This window comes from Pogona vitticeps, chromosome 1 (assembly GCF_051106095.1).
Source record: "Pogona vitticeps strain Pit_001003342236 chromosome 1, PviZW2.1, whole genome shotgun sequence".
Taxonomy (NCBI): Eukaryota; Metazoa; Chordata; class Lepidosauria; order Squamata; family Agamidae; genus Pogona; species Pogona vitticeps.
In genome coordinates, this window is record NC_135783.1 from 64339220 (window position 1) to 64359850 (window position 20631).

The 20631-nt window shown below is 41.0% G+C and overlaps 3 protein-coding genes across 6 annotated transcripts in view; 2 read left to right on the forward strand and 1 right to left on the reverse strand.

Annotated features, from left to right (window-relative positions):
* Window positions 1-9040, forward strand: part of UNC93A (unc-93 homolog A) — a 41034-nt gene extending 31994 nt beyond the window's left edge. For both annotated transcript variants that reach the window (XM_020809789.3, XM_072994183.2), the window contains exon 9: window positions 1157-9040. In XM_020809789.3, coding sequence (XP_020665448.3) covers window positions 1157-1428 — 272 coding nt within the window. In that variant the 3' untranslated portion in view covers window positions 1429-9040. The remainder of the gene's footprint in view (window positions 1-1156) is intronic.
* TTLL2 (tubulin tyrosine ligase like 2) lies at window positions 5278-14958 on the forward strand. The gene is made up of 3 exons (XM_072994213.2): window positions 5278-5413; window positions 10598-10635; window positions 11268-14958. The coding sequence occupies exons 1-3, from the start codon at window positions 5343-5345 to the stop codon at window positions 12911-12913; spliced, it is 1755 nt and encodes a 584-aa protein (XP_072850314.2). The 5' UTR covers window positions 5278-5342; the 3' UTR covers window positions 12914-14958.
* LOC110087049 (uncharacterized) overlaps window positions 14566-20631 on the reverse strand; it is a 30580-nt gene continuing 24514 nt past the window's right edge. For 2 of the 3 annotated variants that reach the window (XM_078383191.1, XM_078383190.1), the window contains exons 19-21: window positions 19546-19630; window positions 17848-17968; window positions 14566-16077 (exon numbers count right to left, since the gene is read on the reverse strand). In XM_078383191.1, coding sequence (XP_078239317.1) covers window positions 15891-16077; window positions 17848-17968; window positions 19546-19630 — 393 coding nt within the window. In that variant the 3' untranslated portion in view covers window positions 14566-15890. The remainder of the gene's footprint in view (window positions 16078-17847; window positions 17969-19545; window positions 19631-20631) is intronic. The other variant, XR_013540507.1, reaches the window with a different exon arrangement.

Genomic DNA, 20631 nt, shown 5'->3' on the forward strand with positions numbered 1-20631 from the left:
GCTAGCTGTTCCAACCCATGGAATGCCAGGTTGTAAAGCATGGCTTTAAGGGCCAGAGAGGCAAAGATATAAGGGTTTTGGACTCTGAATTTTATTTTACCCCTGTGAATCATCATGGCTGCATCCTGTTTTGGATTTCCAGCTTTATGATTTCAAATCATGAAATTTCCTTGTATCTCAGCAGTGTACTAAATCTCTCCTGTTTGATCTTCTCCAAGGGCTGCTTCAAGTACAATGGTCTACCCTTGTTTTAAAGGCAAGGGGGAGAAAATCCTTGGCTTGCTATTACTTTCTTGATGAAAGGCCTAGTTAGGGGGACAGTGGAGAGTCATAATTAGAGGTTCACGATAGTTACACCTCTGGTATCGGGCAGCAGACTGAATCAACATTCGACAAGGCAATTCTGAAAATAGGGACAAGCCAAACAAAATATACATATAACTTTGAACCTGGGCTTTGGACTTACACCATATTTGGCGTAGCCGTAGCAGACAGTTTGCTCTTGTTCTGTGAAAATTTGGGGGAAGTTTAAACAAAGATCTTTTGAATTATAATTTATTTAAAAGTAGAATTGTGTTATCCCCAATTCAGAAATAGGTAACCCCAAATTGCCCAATATATTTTTTTAAAAATCTAACATAAATTGAAAAGACAATTGCTTTGGGTTCAGGTGATAAGTGGTTAGCTGATGAAAAAAAGAGTCAGGTTCTAGGATTTCCCCTTGCTTGGCATCTCTTTATGAATGGAGTGAGCACGAGAGGGTATCCTGTGTAGACCATCTTGACTGCTGCCATTGGTGTTGTCAACATTCAGGCTGCCCTTTACTAAGTATAGTTTGACATCCTTTCTCCTGCTGGCAATGTGGGCATGATATTGCACAGCAATACTGAGCCATTTTCTGCCATTTTGAAGCATGGATACAGAAGCACAATATCCTACATTCACAAAACAGAGGGCTTTGATGAATAGATATATAGAGAGAGATTGGTTGGTTTTAGCAAAATAGTGGTGTGCTACTAACCACCTGCTTAATGAGAAAACATTTTATTGTAATCTAAATTTTTCTAGAAAGGTTCTCAGCATGCGTTTGAAAAGAACCTACATGAATGTTGGCTTTCAATATTTTACCTAGGCTTTCCCCCCCTTACATTTACAGCTCTCTATAGCGATTTATTTGAAAAGCACAAGGAAGCTGCATTTGCTAATTATCGTCTATGGGAATCACTGGGATTTGTCATCGCCTTTGGCTACAGCACTTTCTTATGTGTCTATATCAAACTGTATATCGTATTGGCTGTACTGGTAGTAGCTATGGTCCTTTATGGAATTGTGGAGTACCTGGAATCCAAGACTTCTCCTGCAGCACTCAGCTCTTCAAAGGAGAAACCAATCGAATTTCAAGAAAAGGCTCAGGACACCCAGTTCTAGCCCATCAAGGTCACCAACAGAAAACAAACCTATGCTCCAGCCTTATGCTTAATTTTGCACATGCATTTTCCTTGGTTATCTACGGGTACGGGCGATGTCGAAATCGACTGTGTATGGTAGGACGAGTGGGCAAGAAGGCACAAAAGAACTGCTATATCGACTGATGCATTATGCCCTTAGGAACTTTGTTTTGTAGGAAGATATAACAGTAAAATGGATTTTCCCATTTGTTTCACTGATAATAATAAAAAAATATTTTTCAAATTTATATCTACTGTAATTTGTATCTGGGAAGAAATAATAAATATTCTAGTACAGTGGTTCTTAACCTTGGGTTACTCAGGTGTTTTTGAACTGCAACTCCCAGAAGCCTGCACCACCAGCTGTGCTGGCTGGAGTTTCTGGGAGTTGTAGTTCAAAAACACCTGAGTAACCCAAGGTTAGGAACCACTGTTCTAGTAGAACACATGCATCCATGTTGCTAATATATACAAATTGTCACATTGTGGACACAAGCTGATTGCTGTCCTCCTTGGAGCCAATGAGAACAAAGAATATTGTCCCTAACAAAAGATTCCTGGGCAATAGGCCAAATATCACAGGTTGCATTTCTATTTACCATGTAATTTTGGAGGCCTACACTTAGCTCTATGTCAATCGTTGCCTGCTTTAGTATGTTCAGCTCTTATCACCTTTTGAATTCATACACCACTGTTCCAGTGAAGCTTGTGAAACCAGTACTAATTGGAATACTTAGATGGAACCACACTCTTTCTCTGTCTTCTCCGTTTCAGTTGTTTGCTGTAAAAAGCTACTGGACACAAACTTTGTACAAAGCTCGGGAGACAGTGTCACCCAGGGGTTTTTGTCTTTCTACTGGACAGGATTTCAATTTCAAGACTAAAAAGGCTTGATATTTTCTCTTCATCAGCCTCTGTTTCTTATCTGTACAATGAAAAATGATTGTGTGCCATCAAGTTGATTCTGACTCATGGTGACCCTTTCCAGCGTTTCCTAGGTATTGAGAACTCAGAAGTGGTTTGCCATGCCCTTCCTCTAGGGGCATCCTGGGGCTGTGCAGCTTGCCCAAAACCACACAGGCTGGCTCTACTTGCAGGAGGCATAGTGGAGAATCAAACTCCCAACCTCTGGTTCCACTGAGGCGTCCAGCCCCCTGTATAACAGAAATTCATTAATTGCTTTTACACTGTTCTGCATCTCTTGCTCACAAGAACTATGTTATTCCCCCTAGTGAATGTAGAGTCTTTTATGCTTGCCTGTGGAATTATGGCTTCAGCTCATTAAAGTTTCACAGAAGCTTCTGAATCTCGTCATAGTGCTACATATTACAGAAGTGGAAACTGAGGGAGAAATAGAAGACTTGAAGCAATTCTCCTGGCTAAATGCTAAACTCACGGGATCTCTAGTTCAACAAAAGGCCCAGAAACTGCTGGATAGCTCAGGCTGTAATCACAATGGTCATATGAACCACACTTTAGCATTATTTAAATTGATGTCGGCGGACACAACACACATGTAAAATTGATTTATTTGGCTATGAACGTAAGGTTTTTTTTTTAAAAAAAACCCAGCTGGCAAGCAGCTTTTAAAATAACTTGCTCCCTAAATTGCAATTTGTATATGGGAATGTTTGTGTCAAAGTGCCTCAAGAGGTGTTGAGGAGTTCCCCACTGTGCCTCCTTGGCAGGAGCTGGACTCAATGATCCACAGGGTCCCTTCCAGCTCTGCAGTTCTAAGATGATGATGATGATGATGATGATGATGATGATGATGATGATGATGATGATGATAGAGACTCCCAACTTGTAGAATCAGAGGTGCCAGTATCAGTTTTCATAATTGGGGATATAGAACACATTGCCGTTCTCCCTCCAGTCTAGACAAATAACTATCCAGTGACTTTAGCCAAGGCAAATGGTTCCTCAGGTGCTTGACAGCAGAAACACCAAGAAACATGGCATTCCCCAGATCAGCAAAGCTGGGTATTAATTATCATTGGCAGGAGTTGGTAAAAACAGGCAACTGAAGTCCAATTTCAAACTCCAGTATTTGGATTTTTAGAGACCAAACGGCTGCGCTTCTTTTCTGCTTGCTATGGAAAATACCTTGCACAGCTGGTTAGGGCAGGATCTGTCACTGGAGAAAGAGGGGGCAATTAGCGCACTGAGGACTCGGACTACACGTTCTTCTTCCCACAACTGGCAACATAATTTGTTTTCAACTTACTGTTTCTGTTTAGTCACCACCTAAATTTAAAGAAAGTTACAATTGTGGTAACATCTCAGGCTTTTCTAGGATAACTGATTAACATAAGGATAACTGATTAGCATAAGCTATCTGAACTTTATAAAATGAAGAAAAGAAGAAATGGAGTGGATCTTACACCTCAAACGTACCATAGGATTTCCCTTCACCATTAGCGATGTCTAAGGCTGCAGATGCATCTTTGCCCCTCTGCCTCTGCACCTTCAGACACATGAACATTTAGCAGGTGAACTCCTTCTCATCACTTGCCTCAAAGCTACAGAACGCTCTTCATCCCTTAAATCTGGATGAGGTTAGAAGCACAGGACCAGAGTTTCAAAAAGATATAGCAACCAAAGATTTCCCCAACTCACTTCTCTCTGGAGGTGATTGTGGGACTGGTCCCACTCCCTCTGCTAGCGAGAGTGGGTGCTCCACCTCCTCGAGAGTAAGGGCAAGATTCTGGACCCACAGTTCACCTGTGGGCTGAGGTGTTGGCAGCAGCAATGCAGATGACACCTTGGAAACCACATGTGTGAGCATGGAGGACTGAGGATCTAAGAAGGAGAGTGAGGAGGAAGAGGAGGATGGTTGACTGGGAGGCGTTTGAGGCCCAGGATGTACTGGTGCTGCTGGAGTGCTCAATGGCCAACTGGGAGACAATCCGTCAGTGGGACCCTGATGTCAGGCATTGGAAGGAGTTCTTTATGCCACCAGAGCAAGCACTCCGAATACAACAGGACAAGGTGAGACGGCGAGAGGCGCAGTGGCTGGAGAACCAGCACAGAGCACGATGCCATCAGAGGAAGCAGCAGGGGGCAACCGGTCCCTCAGCAAGGTTCCCACAGACACCAGATCCCACACTGGCAAGCCAGTCCTCCTTCTCCTGTCCAATCTCTTTCCACACCTTGCTACTCCAGTGAGCCCAGCCCTGTCCATATAGATTTTGGCCATGCCTCCAAGGAAGAAAAATGCATGTATGCAGTGGCTGCCACCAGCAGTGACTATAGGGGAGTAGCAGGGGAAGGTGCCCAGGCTACACTACTCTGGGGACAGATGAGTACCTGCATCCAGCACCCTTGATGTGGGACTCTGTGTTTGGCTCACTTGTGGGGAGTATTGGAACTGGTAGAGGAGGCAGGGCTGCACTCCCCCCAATAAAAGACTGTTGTGGACTGGTTCTGTTAGCCTGAACTGCTTAGGAATGTATTTAACTCCCTGCCACCCATAAAAGTACCTAAGACTTGTTGTTAAGCCACATTGGCTCAGTTTCAGTTGTGTTGTTCTAATACAGGAGCTTCTGCAAACACTTTCTACATCATAAAGAAGGGGGGCATGGGGACAGTTCACAGTGATAGTAAACATACACGTGATTTGAGGAAGGTTAGCCAGACAGTGTGAGGGGAAGCTTGAGGTTCTTGTAGCAACAGTGAAAGAAGTTTGCCCTTGTTTTGCATTGCTAAGCAACAGCCTTCCTGACCTGACCCACATTTCCTTTAAAACAGACAGGCAAGAACACTGAAGCGGATGCTGGCTTTGGCAGCTCAGGGATTCCTCTCTCAACCTTCAAAAAGTCAAAGGAAGGGAAGAGTCCATGTCGGCTCATGCCCTCTCCCTGAGGCAGAGCTGAGCTTCAGTGTGTTGTGTTGATGACCAGGAGAGCCAAAGCCATGCTGAAGGAGAACCAGCACCACAGAGGATACGCTCCCAGGGCGAAAAGGTACGTGAATCCTCTAGAACAAGGTCAGCAGGTGGCTTGCTTAGAGAAGAGAGGAGGAAAGCAAAAATAAACTGGGGACAAAACTGGCTGAGAGAAGTGAGACCCAAGAAATATACGGCCCTGAAGTAACCATTGACAAGCTACAAACTCAGACTCAACCCCATATTGGTAAACATATTTGTCTACCTCCAGGGCTCATTGTAAAGTTTCATATCAGGCTGCAGTTTGAAATCAGCAGCCTGATATGAATCCACTATGGGGCACTTATGAGACAGTGATTAGGGGTAGGATTCATGTGTAACTCATGTATTGCTAGTGAGGCCTATAAATAAGCAATGAATTTATATTCGTATTATTGATTCTGACAATTGGTAAGTACAGTACATAAAAAAAGTCTGTTACATACTCGTCAAGTCACATCTGATGTACAGCAACCCTAATAGGGTTTTCAAGGTAAGTGAGGAATTTAAGCTTTTTTTTTTTACCATTGCCAATCCCCAGTGAGTTTCCAGAGCCAGGGCATCAAACCTAGGTCTCCTGAGTCCTAGTCCATTACTCTCTCCACTACATCACACAAGGTACTCACATTAGACGTAATTACATAATGGCTGAAATCCTGGTGCATAGCATTGCACTAGAGCAGGCCCACTGAATCAAGGGACCCTACAGAAGAGTTTACTCACCAAATCCCCACTGATTCAGAATGCCTATTGTGTGATTTACTACAGCAAGCAACAGGACTTTGACTGTTTTGTGGAGCTGTCTTTGAAAACTCTTCCGCAATTGCAGTTAATTCAGAATATAGTCATTAGATTATTAACCGGAGGCAGTGCATGGTCTGTGTATGCTGGTGAGCCTCAGTGGAAAGTTCTAAAATTCTGCCCACATGCCAGCATCATCACTGGATGCCCTTTTCTGTTGCATGTGGTATGCTGCTCATGATGATGCCATATCTCCTTAATGATGGCATCTCCATTTGCAATTTTCTCCCTGAAAAGTTTCACCAAGTCCTCACTCACCAAATCGTAGGACTGGAAGCTCACCTCCTCCAACCTTCTTCCACTGCAGGAAATCTACTGCTGGAGTATCACTGAGAAGTGGCCATTCACTCTTTGCTGAAAAAAAAATCTGCTTAAACTCTTGTGACAACTTTTTTAATTGCCTTCCAGTCTTTTTCTTTCATTTTATTATCCAAAGTTTTATTATTATTTATAAAGTCTACCCGTGCTTCTTTAACATCGTGTCCTGCTTTCTATACACCTTTATTTGCTGCATAGCCACTAAAGTCCACAACCTATAGACATTATGGTTATGATCTATAGATCTATAGCACAGGGCTTTGGTCCAGACGCCTGAAGGACCAAAGTTCCCCATATGAGCCTGCCTGCTTGGTACTCCCAGGTTATTGGAACTCCAGGCAAACACATTTTATTTAAAGAAAAGCCACTGACCACTGATGCAGTGCTGGACAAGGGTCTTTATAGCGGGTGTTGCACTTCCTTGTGTTGTGTTTTTCAAACATAGCTTTTAAATCGTGTTAATTCAATGTTTGTTTTAATGTGATCATTTCTTCAATAGTGTTTACTGTGAAGAAAGGGTAGCAAAATCAAATTTCCTTTGTAATGGTTGCATTTTTATTTCTGGAAAGACAAGCTTTTGAAATCTTCTACCAAAGGAACTTGGTCGGCCTTAGGCATTGCACAAATTGAATACAGCAGGGAGGGAGATGTCATTTGGTGTTCCACCTGAGGCAGCAGAAATTCTTGGCTTAGCCTAGGCTGCTTTTCCATAAGCGCATCATCTCAAAAACAGTTCTGACAAGAAGAACCTAGACATAGCACAATGTCTGAGATGAGGATTTCACTGAATATTCTATTGAGAATAAGGGAAGAACAAAGGAAAAGAATGCCGGAATGCATGGCGTGCAGCGTGCCATGGTTTCCTATGGCAATTTAGAATCTATGAAATATACATTCTCAGTTTCACAGCAAAGGGTAAGCATTCAGAATGGAAGGAGGACAGCTTCTCCAATTTGACATGAAAGGATCAAGATGCCACTCTGGCAAAAGGCTGGCTGTAACCCTGGAGAAGATCAGATTTGTACAGCTACAAAGGAAATATGGTTTGCAAAGTTTTCTTGTGAAAGCTTGCCTTATAATGTAAATGGTACCATACAGGGATCCAGTACTTTCTGCAGGAATGTAACAGGGAAAGAAGATTATAACGATAAAATAGGGCGGTGACAATAGGGTTATTGCTAATATGTCTCCCATTTTAAAATTTCAAAATAATTACTTTAAAAAAGCTGGTTTGTTTTCCCCCCTTCTGATTTGCTGGCCATTGTGCAACTAAGCACACAACTAAGCAGGTGATTGCTTTTCTGAACTGAGGAAGCAGAGTATCGCAACGGTCAGTGAGCAGACAATGCCTACCTATGCTGCACAAGTCCAAAAGGATTCTGGCCTTTGATTTACAAAGAACAACAATTTACAAAAACATATGGGCAATAATATAGATCAGTGATGGCGAACCTATGGCACGCGTGCCACAGTTGGCACACAGAGCCCTCTCTGTGGGCACATGAGCCGTAAGCCACCATAGATAAATACTTACCCATCCTCCGATCCCAGATTTTGGCACTCCCCTCTGCTGATGCAGTGGTCCAGCGGAGGGGTGCAATGGCCACCATTGCCGGTCTAGCCCAATGGGGGATTGGAGGGCCAGTAAGTATCTATTTGTTAATACTGCCAATGGGGGGGGGAGGGACCCAAGCATTTAACCCTTGCAGTGCAGGACCAGTCATTTTTCTCTATCCTAAAACCTCAGCATTCGGGTTTTAATTGCAGTATTGGCACTTTGAAATAAATAAGTTGATTTTGTGTTGCAGTTTGGGCACTCGGGTTCAAAAAGGTTCACCATCACTGATATAGAATAAATAAATGAATGTATAAATAAGCAAGCAAGCAACCTGGTCCTCTCATATGGCTGCAACTGGATTTTCCCTACATGTCTGAACCGTGAAGATTTTTGTGGAATAGAGATAACAATAATTTTCAAGGTGATTCTGACCTATGGCAGCCCTTTTCAGGTTTTTCTAAGTAGAAAGTATTCAGAATTACCTTGGGACTGTGAAGCTTCCCCAAGGCAACACAAGCTGACTCCTCTGGGATACACATGGGGAAAATGAACTCCCAGGGTCTAACTCTGCACCCAGATACCTAACTCACTGAGCTATCCAGTCAGCTTATAGAGATAATAAGTGTTATCATATCAGTGAAGAATTTAGGAGCCCTGAGTCATTATGAAGTTAGTCTATACAATGTCCTTGTATAGCTAAAGACTAAAGCTAAAGACCCATCTCTTCAGGCAGGCTTTTAACAATTACAACTGAGTCTCTGAACCCTATTTCAGCAGATAATTTTAATCTTTTCCATATTTCCATGTTTTAATCTTTTAATTTTATTTTAAATTCTATATTGTTTGTCTTTTAATATTTAATCTATTGTGTTTTTAATTGTGTGAATTTTAATGTTGTGAGCTGCTTCGGGTCCCTTGTTGGGAGAAATGCGGCATCATCATCATCATCATCATCATCATCATCATCATCATCATCATCATCATCATCATCATCATCATCATCATCATGTCCTTGGCATACATACAACTATACACGGCCCTGTTCTAAGGAACTTACAATCTATTTTTAGATGTGGAAGGGCAGGACATCAACATTAGATAGGAAAGAGAGGAAAAAATATAACAAGAGTTAAAGGCAAGCAAAAGTATTTTTCTTCAATTAAACATTAGGAGGAACATACAGTATAGACCTCTACATTCCCAACCTGTTCTTTCCCCCCCAAAAAAAACAGGAACACAGATTCATATTTTGCCCTTCTGATGATATTCCAATCTGATCCTTGCTTGGATCATTGATGGTATTTGTCCATTTCTGGGTCTCTGTGAAATAAATTCCATTCCTGTAAATGGGGAAACACAGCTGGCTGTGATTTGAGGTGGTGGTAGAGTCTACACAAAACCATCAATTTCAAGGATGTGGTAGGTCTTGAATACTTAGAAAAAGACACACAGGAGGATTTTACTTCTAAATGCACACTTCAGACAATGGTGGAAGGGCTAGCAGGCAGTGTAAGCACCATCCCACCAGCAAATAAAAAGAAAAAATGAGGCTGGGGTAGGGTGAAAGACAGATTATAGCAGGCTAATTCTGACCATCCCTCAAAGCCCGTGTAAGAAAAAGGCAGGCATTTGTCTACAGTCACACACAGAGAGTCCATCACAGTAGTGTACAGCTTAGTAAACCAAGATGGAGATGGGGGAAAACATCAAGAATACAAGCCCTAGCTAGCAATGACAACACAAGTCTTTTACATCACTCTTTAGCTGCATGAAATGGCTGGCTAAGCAGTTTGAGCCTTCCCTAGTTGCACCAATGGTTGGAATGTCCAAGAGAGATATTACGTTTTACTGGGTGGGGGGTACTGGCTTTCACTCTTCATTTTTTCTAGCAGCTGGAGAGTCTTGCTTGATGCTTCAAGTTTTCCTTCCTCAGCTGGTCTCTCAAGCTGGCCTTCACAGAACAACAGACAGAGAGGAAGAAAACCTATTCCAAAACTACTGCCCACTCATTCACTCTTCCCCCAACATTTCCTTGTACTCTGTTGAGAATACTGGGCTCCTGAAGGGGGCTGATATGAAGAAAATGGCTTTTATTAATAAAAGCTACAACTCCCAAGAGCTCTTGCCAGCAAGGTAAGACGGGGTTCAAAATTCTCCAGATCAGCCATTCTCAACAGGGGCCACATGGCCCCTTGGAGGCCCTGGGACATTTGAAGGAAGGCACAGACTGGAAACAGTTCTTCACTCACTACTTTATAAGGTTCATTATGTGCCTTATACAATCCTGATTCAGCCTATATTTCTTTCATATTGTGTTTATGGCTCTGGCCAAAAAAGGGGTTGAGGATGGCTGCTCTAGATGACCAATCTTGTAAATCTTTATTCTATAACTTGAACATACACTTAGTCATGGGCAGTAGCTGTAACTACACTGTATCTGCATCGCTGAACTACTGTACTGTAATGATGGAAGATCATAAAGTTCTTTATGCTTTTGGGCATGTATCAATCTACAATATTTGACTTTTTAATTTTGCATATTCACAGCACTGAAAATCTGGCTGAAGCAAGGAATCCAAGGAAAGGTATTTGGTTTGGTTTCGTGTTTTTAAAAAAATTCTCTTTTAAGTCTTTAGCAGATTCAGATGCTTTAGTTTTCACAAGCTGAATACATGAATACTGTACTTTATGGAGGAAGCATGGGTTCTCCTGAAGTTCTTAATATCTTGATAGGTGCAAAACAAGAGAGGCAGTCCCCGCGGTTAATATTTGTCAAACTGAAAGAGATTGAGTGACTCAAGGTCACTGAATTAATTTTTAGAACTCAGTGGGAAGTCAAACCTGGATTTCCCAAATCCTAGTTTGGTATTTTTAGCACTACACTATACTGACTTTCCTTTTGTCCTCTAGCTCCAGTCAGCTGGTGTGCAAGACCCACGGTTTACAGAGACTTGCTCATGACTCACCCTGGCCCGGCCCAGATACATTAATATCAATAGGAACTGCAAGCTGTATTTGCCTTAATACTGTACTGTCAATGCATGCCCATTGCCTTGCCTTGGAGCAAGACAAATGTTTCATATTGCTTTACAGATTTTGACATCAATTCTATGCAAAGGTTTCAGATTGCAGTCAGGGCAGAATCCTCATAGAAATGATCCACACCTACTGAAGCCATTAATTGCTTCAGCCCCATTTCCCTCTCTTTATATTTCAGCGGGGGAGAACTCTACAGTAGCAAAAGAAGTTAAATCAAGAGAGACAGCAAAGCCACTGGTCTTTCGGCTACAAGACAGCGTTCCCAACTTAGTCCGGGAAGTTTTATTGGAACGTGGCTGGATTGAATATGATGAACATGAGCAAGATCATGAAGACTGGAACCTCGACTGGCGGAACCACCCTTTTCGGATGATAGACCACCGGAACATTAAACCATGGCAAAGACTCAATCACCATCCAGAAACCATCAGGATCACCAGGAAGGATTATCTAGCAAGACATCTCAAACGCATGAAGGGAATTTATGGAACAAACCTTTATGAGTTCAGTCCACCTGCCTTCATCATGCCAAATGACTACATTAAGTTTATAACTGAATACACCAAGGAGAGGCAAATACCAGGGAAAAAGCTGAGCTACTGGATATGCAAACCTGTTGACCGGTCTCGTGGTAGGGGCATACTCATTTTTCAAGACATTAAAGACTTCATCTATGACTGCATGATCATAGTGCAGAAATACATCAGCAACCCTTTGCTTATTTCTGGATACAAGTGGGATCTCCGGCTTTATGTCTGTGTCACAAGCTTTTGTCCCCTCACTATTTACACCTATGAAGAAGGGCTGGTGAGGTTTGCAACAGAAAGATTTGACCTTGAGTCCTTAGACAACATCTACGCCCATTTGACAAACACAAGCATCAATAAATTTGGACCCTCGTACAGAAAGGAGAAAGATGTAATTGGCTCCGGTTGCAAATGGACTTTCAGCCGGTTCCGAGCCTACCTACGTAGCTGCCACATGGATGACCTGCTTCTCTGGAAGAGGATTAATCACATTGTCACACTGACTTTGCTTGCCATCACCCCTTCAGTCCCATTTACCTCTAATAGCTTTGAGCTCTTTGGGTTCGACATTCTTGTGGATGACAAGATGAAACCCTGGCTTCTAGAAGTGAATCACAGCCCAGCTTTGCGTCTAGACTGTGCCACTGATGCCATTGTGAAGAGAAGGCTGCTCCATGACATTATTGAATTGCTAAACTATAAGGAAGAGGATGCTCTGAGGAGAAAACAGGGACCAGATCGGAAAGTTTCATGCTTTGGCCGAACACAATCTTTATTGAACACCCAGGCAGATGTCTCGCTGGATTTCCTGGCTTGTGCAAAAGGATCCAAGTCAGCCACTACTTCTCCTTCCCCATCATTCTTACAAGTTCATAAAAAAAGCCCAACTGGCAGAACCGGCAGTGCTTACCCCAAGAAAACCTTAACTTCTCAGTTACGTGAAAAGATGAACATGCCAAAAATGCCCCTCCAATCAAAGCCATCATTTCAAAGCAAACAGATGCTAAGAACTGATTATTCCTTATGTAAGCCAGCTCCTTCTACCCACTGGTTTAATTCAACCGAGCTCTATACAAACAAGCCATCTATCCCTCCATATTTTCTCTCAGACAAGGACAAAAGGCCATTTCCTCGAGTAGGTGACTTTGTACTTATATTTCCTTTCAACGATGCAGCCCTTGAAGCATCTAGGGATGGCATCAATGTCAGAAGTGTCATTCAAGAAATTCACAAATTAGTGAGCAAAGAATTGCAACCAAAACACCAGAAATTAAATAAAAGCTTATTTAACCTATAGATAAATGGGCTGAGCAATCCTCCTCCGTTTTCAACAGGGGGGCAATACACTGCACAATATATGCCATGTTCTGTATAAAGGCAAGCAAAGTGTGGCACACTAGATGTTGTGGGATTGCATCTCCCATCATTCATTGTGTATGTTATGCTGGTTAAAATGATGGAAATTGCAGGCTGCACTATCTAAGGAACCGCCACCCCTGCCCTATGCACTTCAAAAATAAGTTCTACTACAAGCAGAAATTGAAGTATGGATGACCTGGTTCATCCTTGCTGAACAGAGTACAAACACAACACACACAAAATAAACGCTACAGTGGGGTCTCTACTTAAGAACGTCCCTACTTAAGAACAATTCTACTTAAGAACAGCTCCGTTTGCTAAATTTTGCTTCTACTTGAGAACAGAAATCCTAGATAAGAACAGGAAAAAAAACCTTTCCTGCTCTTTTTTTAACCTTAGGTCATCTTAGGTTAAAAAAATTCTTCCCCTAGTGGTAGAGTATGTATTAACCAGCTTTGCATTAGTTCCTATGGGAACTAATGATTCAATGTACGAACGCACCTCTACATAACAAAAAAACAGCCAGAACGGATTAATTGGTTTTCAGTCCATTGCTTCAAAATTAGCTTCATCAGAAGTGCTTTTAACACTGTTCCCTGACCTAAGAAAAAAAGAAAAAATATCCCCCTCTAGTGGCAGAAGGCGGAATAGCAGCTTCCCATTAGTTTCTATGGACGGAAAAGAGCAGATACAGATTAAATGGTTTTCAATGCATTCCTATGGGAAATGCAGATTCTACATAAGAACTTTTCCACTTGAGAACCACCTTCCAATATGGATTAAGTTCTTAAGTAGAGACCCCACTGTATCATTGTCACAACAAAGTGAGGAGCAGGTTTGCCTCGTGGGACATTTGTGTGTTTGTGAGACCAGTTATTGTGCATCTTGTGCAACCCTAAAACTATGATGAATGCTAGCTTCTTGCATGGGCTTTTAAAAAGTAGATATATTAGATGGGTTGTTTGTATCTTCATGAACAATCAGCTTATTCTTTTGTGCTTAGTATCAAGAATTTGGCCAAAACCAATGTTTTACCAGTCCAAATATATAAAGAAGAGGACAGACCTGGCATAGGTCTTTAAAATATGAGAAGATAAAATGTGTGATCTCATGATAGCAAGATGAAGCAGGTTACAAGCCATGATGGGGATGTCCAATCTTCAGGCTTAGAAGGAAGGTACCTCCAAATGCCAGATGCAGTGGAGGGGTATCAGGATACAGGTATCCAGTTGTCTCATGTGCTCCCAGAGGCATTTGGTGGGGCCACTGTGAGATACAGGAAGCTGGACTAGATGGGTCCTTGTCCTGATCCAGCAGGGCTCTTCTTGTGTAACTAAAATTAATGTGCCACATTTACTGGGGGAGATGTTCATTTAACTGTCTAATTTCACCCATCCACAACATTGAACACTTCAGATAAGTCATTTAACCCTCACACCACTCCAGCAAACAAAGAAAAAGGATCAGTTGTTTACACATTTTGTTTATTTACATTAAGGTTATTAAATCACTGAATAATAGAAACATTTGTGTGCAAGCCTAGTGTGTTGTAATTGTTACGCTGATTTTAATGTCTTTTGTTTAAAAAAAAAAGAAGATAGCTCAGTGGTCTAGATATCTGGCTGCGGAGCCAGAGGCTGGGAGTTTGATTCCCCACTGAGCCTCCTTGAGAAGGGCTGGACTCAATGATTCGTAGAGTGGGAGGGACCGATGAGATGATTGAGTGGATGTCACTGATAAAACATCAAGTGCTTGTTGATGAACAGATTATTTAGATCCATTACAGTCAGAATTGCGGTTCCCATCTAGAACTCAAATTGCTTGGTCACCTGCACTAATAGATGGGGGGGGGGGTGATTTCCACTAGACCCACTGGGTTCCTGAATGGAGCTTGGAAGTTTTTTTTTTTTACTATAGCTCCCACAATCCTCAATAAAATATGGCTAGAAATTTCTCCAAACTCTGTCTCTCATTGTGTCCCATATTATCAACTACAATACTATTCCAATCTGTCATGCTTGATTAGAGAGAGGTGATATTATTTTGAACTGGGCTTGGTCTTATTTAGGTAGAAAAGATGTACAGAGGGAGCATTGTTAAATGCTCTGGATGATTGGCTGACTTAAGTTTCCACTTTGTTCCCTATCTTTTCTAATACCTACAGGAAACCCTGGTGGGAGTGGGGACTGCTTAGGTGAAGTATTTATTTATTTCTCATTGTTCCCAATGTGTTTCCAAGCCAAATTCAAGGTGATGGTTTTCACTTTCAAACCTGCAAATTGTTTGGGCTAAAGGTACCTGACGGATGGATTTTCTGCCTCCATGCAAGACTGCCCATCAGTTGAAACTGACAGAAGAGCAGAGGTTCTACACTACAGCCCATCGTTATCTAAGAGCAGGCTGGTGGGAAGGCAAGACCAAGTGTTTTCTATGATGACACTTAGACTTTGGAACTCAAAGAGGTGTGTGTATGGTCTCCGTCTTTCACTTCTTCTGACAGACCTGTCACCAAACCTCTTATGAGAGCTGACTTTCCTGTTTTAACCTTAATGGTGTTTCTCTGCCTGGCTTTTTAAAAGAGGTTACTGATAAGCCATAGTTTTCATCATCATCTTAGTCTTGCAGAACTGGAAGGGACCCTATGGATCACCAAGTCCAGTCCTTATCAAGGAGGCACAGTGGGGAATCGAAGTCCCTACCCTTGATTCCGCAGTCAGATACCTAAACCGCTGAGCTATGAAGCAGTTCTTTAACTTAAATTAACAACAGTGAAATTAATCTGTTGTAAATTGAAAGCTACATCTGTATTTTAGCCATTGTGAGTCACCCTAGAAGATCTTTCTGATAAAAAGATGACATAAAAATAAAGTATAACATGACATGGCTCTTGGAGCACTGCCCAGCGGAATAAGTTACTACTTGTCAGCGATGAGGGTCTCTCTCTCATCTTTGATTTGAACCCGCCCTGAGGAATACTTGGTTCCCTGTTGACCATTTGGATATATAGTCTTTATAGTGCCATCAGGATACTCCCTTCTTGTGGACACAGCACTGTGAATCGCCTTTTGCCCATTACGAAATCGGATAGTTTTAACACCACTTCTGCAAAGCAATAAATAAAATACCACAATCAAAAACACTTGTGCCCATAGTTTTGTTCACACCAATGGGCAACCTAACAGTAAGCACTCTACACATGAGTCCAGTTCAGCTGTCCACCCACCCAAGTGTCCTGTTTCTGGGGCTTTGGAACTTAGGGAAAACACACCAACTGTACAAATCTATAGCTCTAGGGTAATTGGTATTATTAAGCATAGATCCCAAATGTTGTAGATAGGGGCACAGCAAAAAATTAGCTTGCTCCATGACCTGGCATTGCAAATTAGCCATGGCAAGTCACACAAACTTTATGTGAACACCTACAAAAGTCCAGACATTATGTTAAAATGCTGGATTCAATAAAAGCACAAACTCCTCCAGTGTACAGAGGACAATTTATTCATCTTAATATTTGAGAAGAGAGCAGCAAAAGGGGCAGGAGTTTATCTTGCACCAACTCCCATCTCTAATAGAGGGAACTGAGTCTCCCATACAGGTCATCCCTGGTCTTCAAATGTCACTTCAATCTGTCTCATTAATCAGCAAACAGACCTGAGGGTTTCCCTCCCCTCCCCCAATTTTTTTTACAGATAGCCTCCTGAAAGGAGTAGGAAAGAGGAATGAAGAGGACATTTGGCAAATCAGCAAATTCAAATTATCATTTTTAAGAGTGTAGCCTATGTATCCTGTTTCATTAAAGCCCATCTTCAGTTCTGTTGCTGCCTATGTTTGCTGAGGAACAGATTTCTGTTAAAGGGAATTTCAGAAGGGGAGTTTAGCTACACATAGCTAAAGTACAAGCTGCATCTAGGGATGTGTAGACCCAAGAGAATCCACAGTTCACCTGCAGAGAATATATTTAATCATCAAACTGTGAGCCAACTTTTAGTCCACCACTTTTTCCCTCCCTTTTAACTAAGCTTCTTAACTCTGGTTTCCCCCCCTGCATCTTTGAATCTCTAGACATCGTAACTAGAGGTCACTAGACAGCATTTGTTTTGAAACATTCTTTCAAGGTGAAGCACAGAAAGTCATTTTCAACAATAAAAGAATACTGCATATGCTGTAGGAAATATAACTGAAAATCAGTAACACAGAAATAAATTATGTCCTGTGAAACAGGCCTCAAGTTACCAGTACAAATATATTATTACATGAAAAATTCGGTTCCACAAAATAATGAGAGTTGTTCAACTACATCTGGAGCGGCAGTGTTTTAAATACAGCAGGTTACCCTTTCAGTGGAGCAAACTCTTTCAAAGGAGGATGAGACCCAACAGCTGCAATTTCTTTGGTTTGCTCATTACTGTTCATGAGATGGAAACTGATAGTGTTTCTGAAGTTTGGTTATCCATAAATCATAAAAGCATTGCTTTCAAGGTTCAGCAGCCATTTAGTATAACATCAAACCTCCTCTGTTACCCATTTCCCAAACATAAATGAATGAAAAAGACCTGGGAGCTCTGGTGGGAATTCATTTTATAATATGACAGGATCGTACTAAGTGAGAATTATTGCTCCACTCCATGTTTGACATCTATAAATAGTTTAAACAGGGGAAAGTGAATATTTGGATAAAACCCAAGAGTCAAAATATGCAGATTTTGGGGAAATTCAGGGGATTAAAAAATTTCTCACACATCACTTGCCTTGTCCCTTCAGAACTCCATCAAACTTTCTAACCTCGTTAGTGTTAAGATTATGTTGACATAACCCTTTGATCAAAGAATCACCCCTTTTCTATGTTTGATTCAAGTTCCCTTTATTACTTACTTTTCTACTTTTACTACTGTGCCATCAGGAAAAAGAGTTTCTTCAAGACCTCCGTCATACCGCAATTTCACAGTCTGATCTGGAAACACAATTTCTTCAGTACCATCAGGATAGTATTTTTCTGTAGTAAAGGACACCACAACAATCTCCTTAGAAACCTGATTGGCCATGGCTTCTTCACGGGTATAGAGAGTGCATAAAATACATACATAAGTGATTATCTTATTGAACACCCACCCACCCAAACAGCATCCTATCCCATCTTGTATGCTTGAAATAGGTGCTCATGTTTTGCAGATATATGATTCAAGGCCCATGTGTGAGGTTTATACTTTCTCATACACAACGTCACTGGAGATGCATACAATTAACAACACTTTTAAAAATTAAAAGTTAGACAGCATACATTCTAGAAGAAATACAAACTGGCCTTGATGTACTCCCCAATCAAAACATATTTTTGCATAAATGGAACCTGTGTAAGTTGGCACGGGGGGGGGGGGAACCAACAGATTATGACTTGGAAAATAGTTCAAATGTGTTTGACTTCTCTCTGGAGCATGTGAGAAAATTTGTTAATACAACTGAGATGAGAAAATAATTTCCAGTGTTGTACATTTTATCTGTGATGTCCATAATCTCATTCTGGATAGACCTACATCTACAAACCACTGTGAGAATTTTTCTTGAAGGGCACTGTACTGTTTCTGTGACATCTTGTGATATGCTATGCAAATTTCTCCAGTGCAACCCAGTATGCTTCATGGTATAGCTTGAATTTCAACTTAGGTTTGTCTCACTGTGAAGTGCCTAAAGTTAGTGCTTGCTACACAGGCATTTAGCCTGTTGTTTGGTCTGCTAAAGGAATGGACTGGTTTGATCTTACGGATGGTAATCAGACAATATATTTGTTGGAGTGAACCAGCCACTCTCAGAACAGTCCTATCCATATCTTTCTGATCCCATGGCAGGGGCTTCTGCTTTTTTTTTAGTGCAGGTAGGATTGTTCTGGTTTGGATTAGTTCCAGCATGTGTGACTGCTGGAACTGATCCAAAACAACCTTTCTAGTTTGAATTTGCCAATATTATTATTATTATTATTATTATTATTATTATTATTATTATTATTATTATTATTATTATTATTATTATTATTATTATTATTATTATTATGCTACATTGAAATGACTTAATATGTGAGCCACTTAGGTCCTTGGCAGAGGTAGGTGAAATGAAAAAATATTACAGACTGTGTAATGAACTATCGCTGATGTGCTACATCAATTATGCCTTGTTTTATGACTGGTCAAGAATCTTCCCACATTTGAATCCATGGTGGTGGCTTCAGCTGCAGAAAGTTTTTCAACTAGTCCTTTAAGAAAAGGCAAAGATGGGCTACAGGAGCAATTTCTGTGTGAAGCATCAGACCTGATTAGATCACTCAAATTAACCCCAACCAATTCAAAGGCAGCCCACAAAAACTGGCTCCCTATCAATAATGTAGCTTCACCTTTACTCTGAATGAAGCAAAAAATACGCTAGTGCCTTCATTTAAGATTTCTGTATTCTGTGATTTACCTATAAACCATCTGTGCACATCAAAGGAAAAAAAGTTGCATTGTTTCATTATTTAATAGGCATACGTATTTGTAACTGTAGCCCCTCAAATCAGTTCAGGTTCATGGCAGCATCACTTACCAATCTGTTTATTAGGGAACTGCAGCACTTCCAAGCCATGGGGGAAAACAGTTCTGCTTGTTTGTGCATCTGCATAATAATAAATCTGCAGTAAGAATGAGACATATGAGTCACTTATCATTTAGCTCCATCTTGAGCACAACATTGTTAACAATTGTAGAAGATTTTCTTTGATTTGGAACTTATTGTCTCTCTCACACACAATAAATCTACAACAAAAATAAAAACAAAAACATTGTGCTATCTGAAAGATTAACAGATTTATTTCAATGTGATCTTCTGTAGATTACTGTAAAATCTAATTCCTCTAACCATTCGTATCATATATTGGGGGGGGGGGGGAGAGAATTCTAAATGCATCGGGTTTCACATTGAAATAAATCTATTAATTTTTAGAATTATCACAACTTGTTTACATTTTTTTATACATACTGAAACAGGCTTATATGACTACCTCTCTGAAAGCAATAAATGACAACTGGCAGTGTAGATTGTACAACAGATTGTTGCAGATACTGATTTCTATGAGATCTGTGAGGGCTACAGAGAGAAACACCACCATGTTAGCATTAAAATGCACATGGATACAGCAGATTCTACAACAAGCTAGCAAAAACAGGTCCCCCTGGCCCCAAGCCTGGAGATTTACATACTACAAGTACACTTCAAAATAAAAGCCCCACTCATGTTTTGATATACAACTGCATGCAATTTGCAGACGCATACAAAGGTAAGATGCCATGTGGAATACCCAGAAGTCAATGGGAAAAGGTATGAATTGCTCTTTGTTTTTTCCATATCCAGCATAAGCTGCATGAGTTGAAGAAAATTGGGCCTAGAGACCACAGAATTCAAGCATTTTAGGTGAAGGAGCTGCGTTTCTTTGACACTGATTTCTTTAAACACAGCACATGGAGACCCTTGCCAATATGCATTGGGAGATGGGGAAGACAGTAGCCTATTAATTGTTTATTGATAAATCACAGAACATAGAAATCTTAAATGAGGGCACCAGTACATTTCTGGAAGCTATTCAGCACAGTTTCAACTCAACAATTCATTTCTCTTTCTCCCCTAAATTAACTT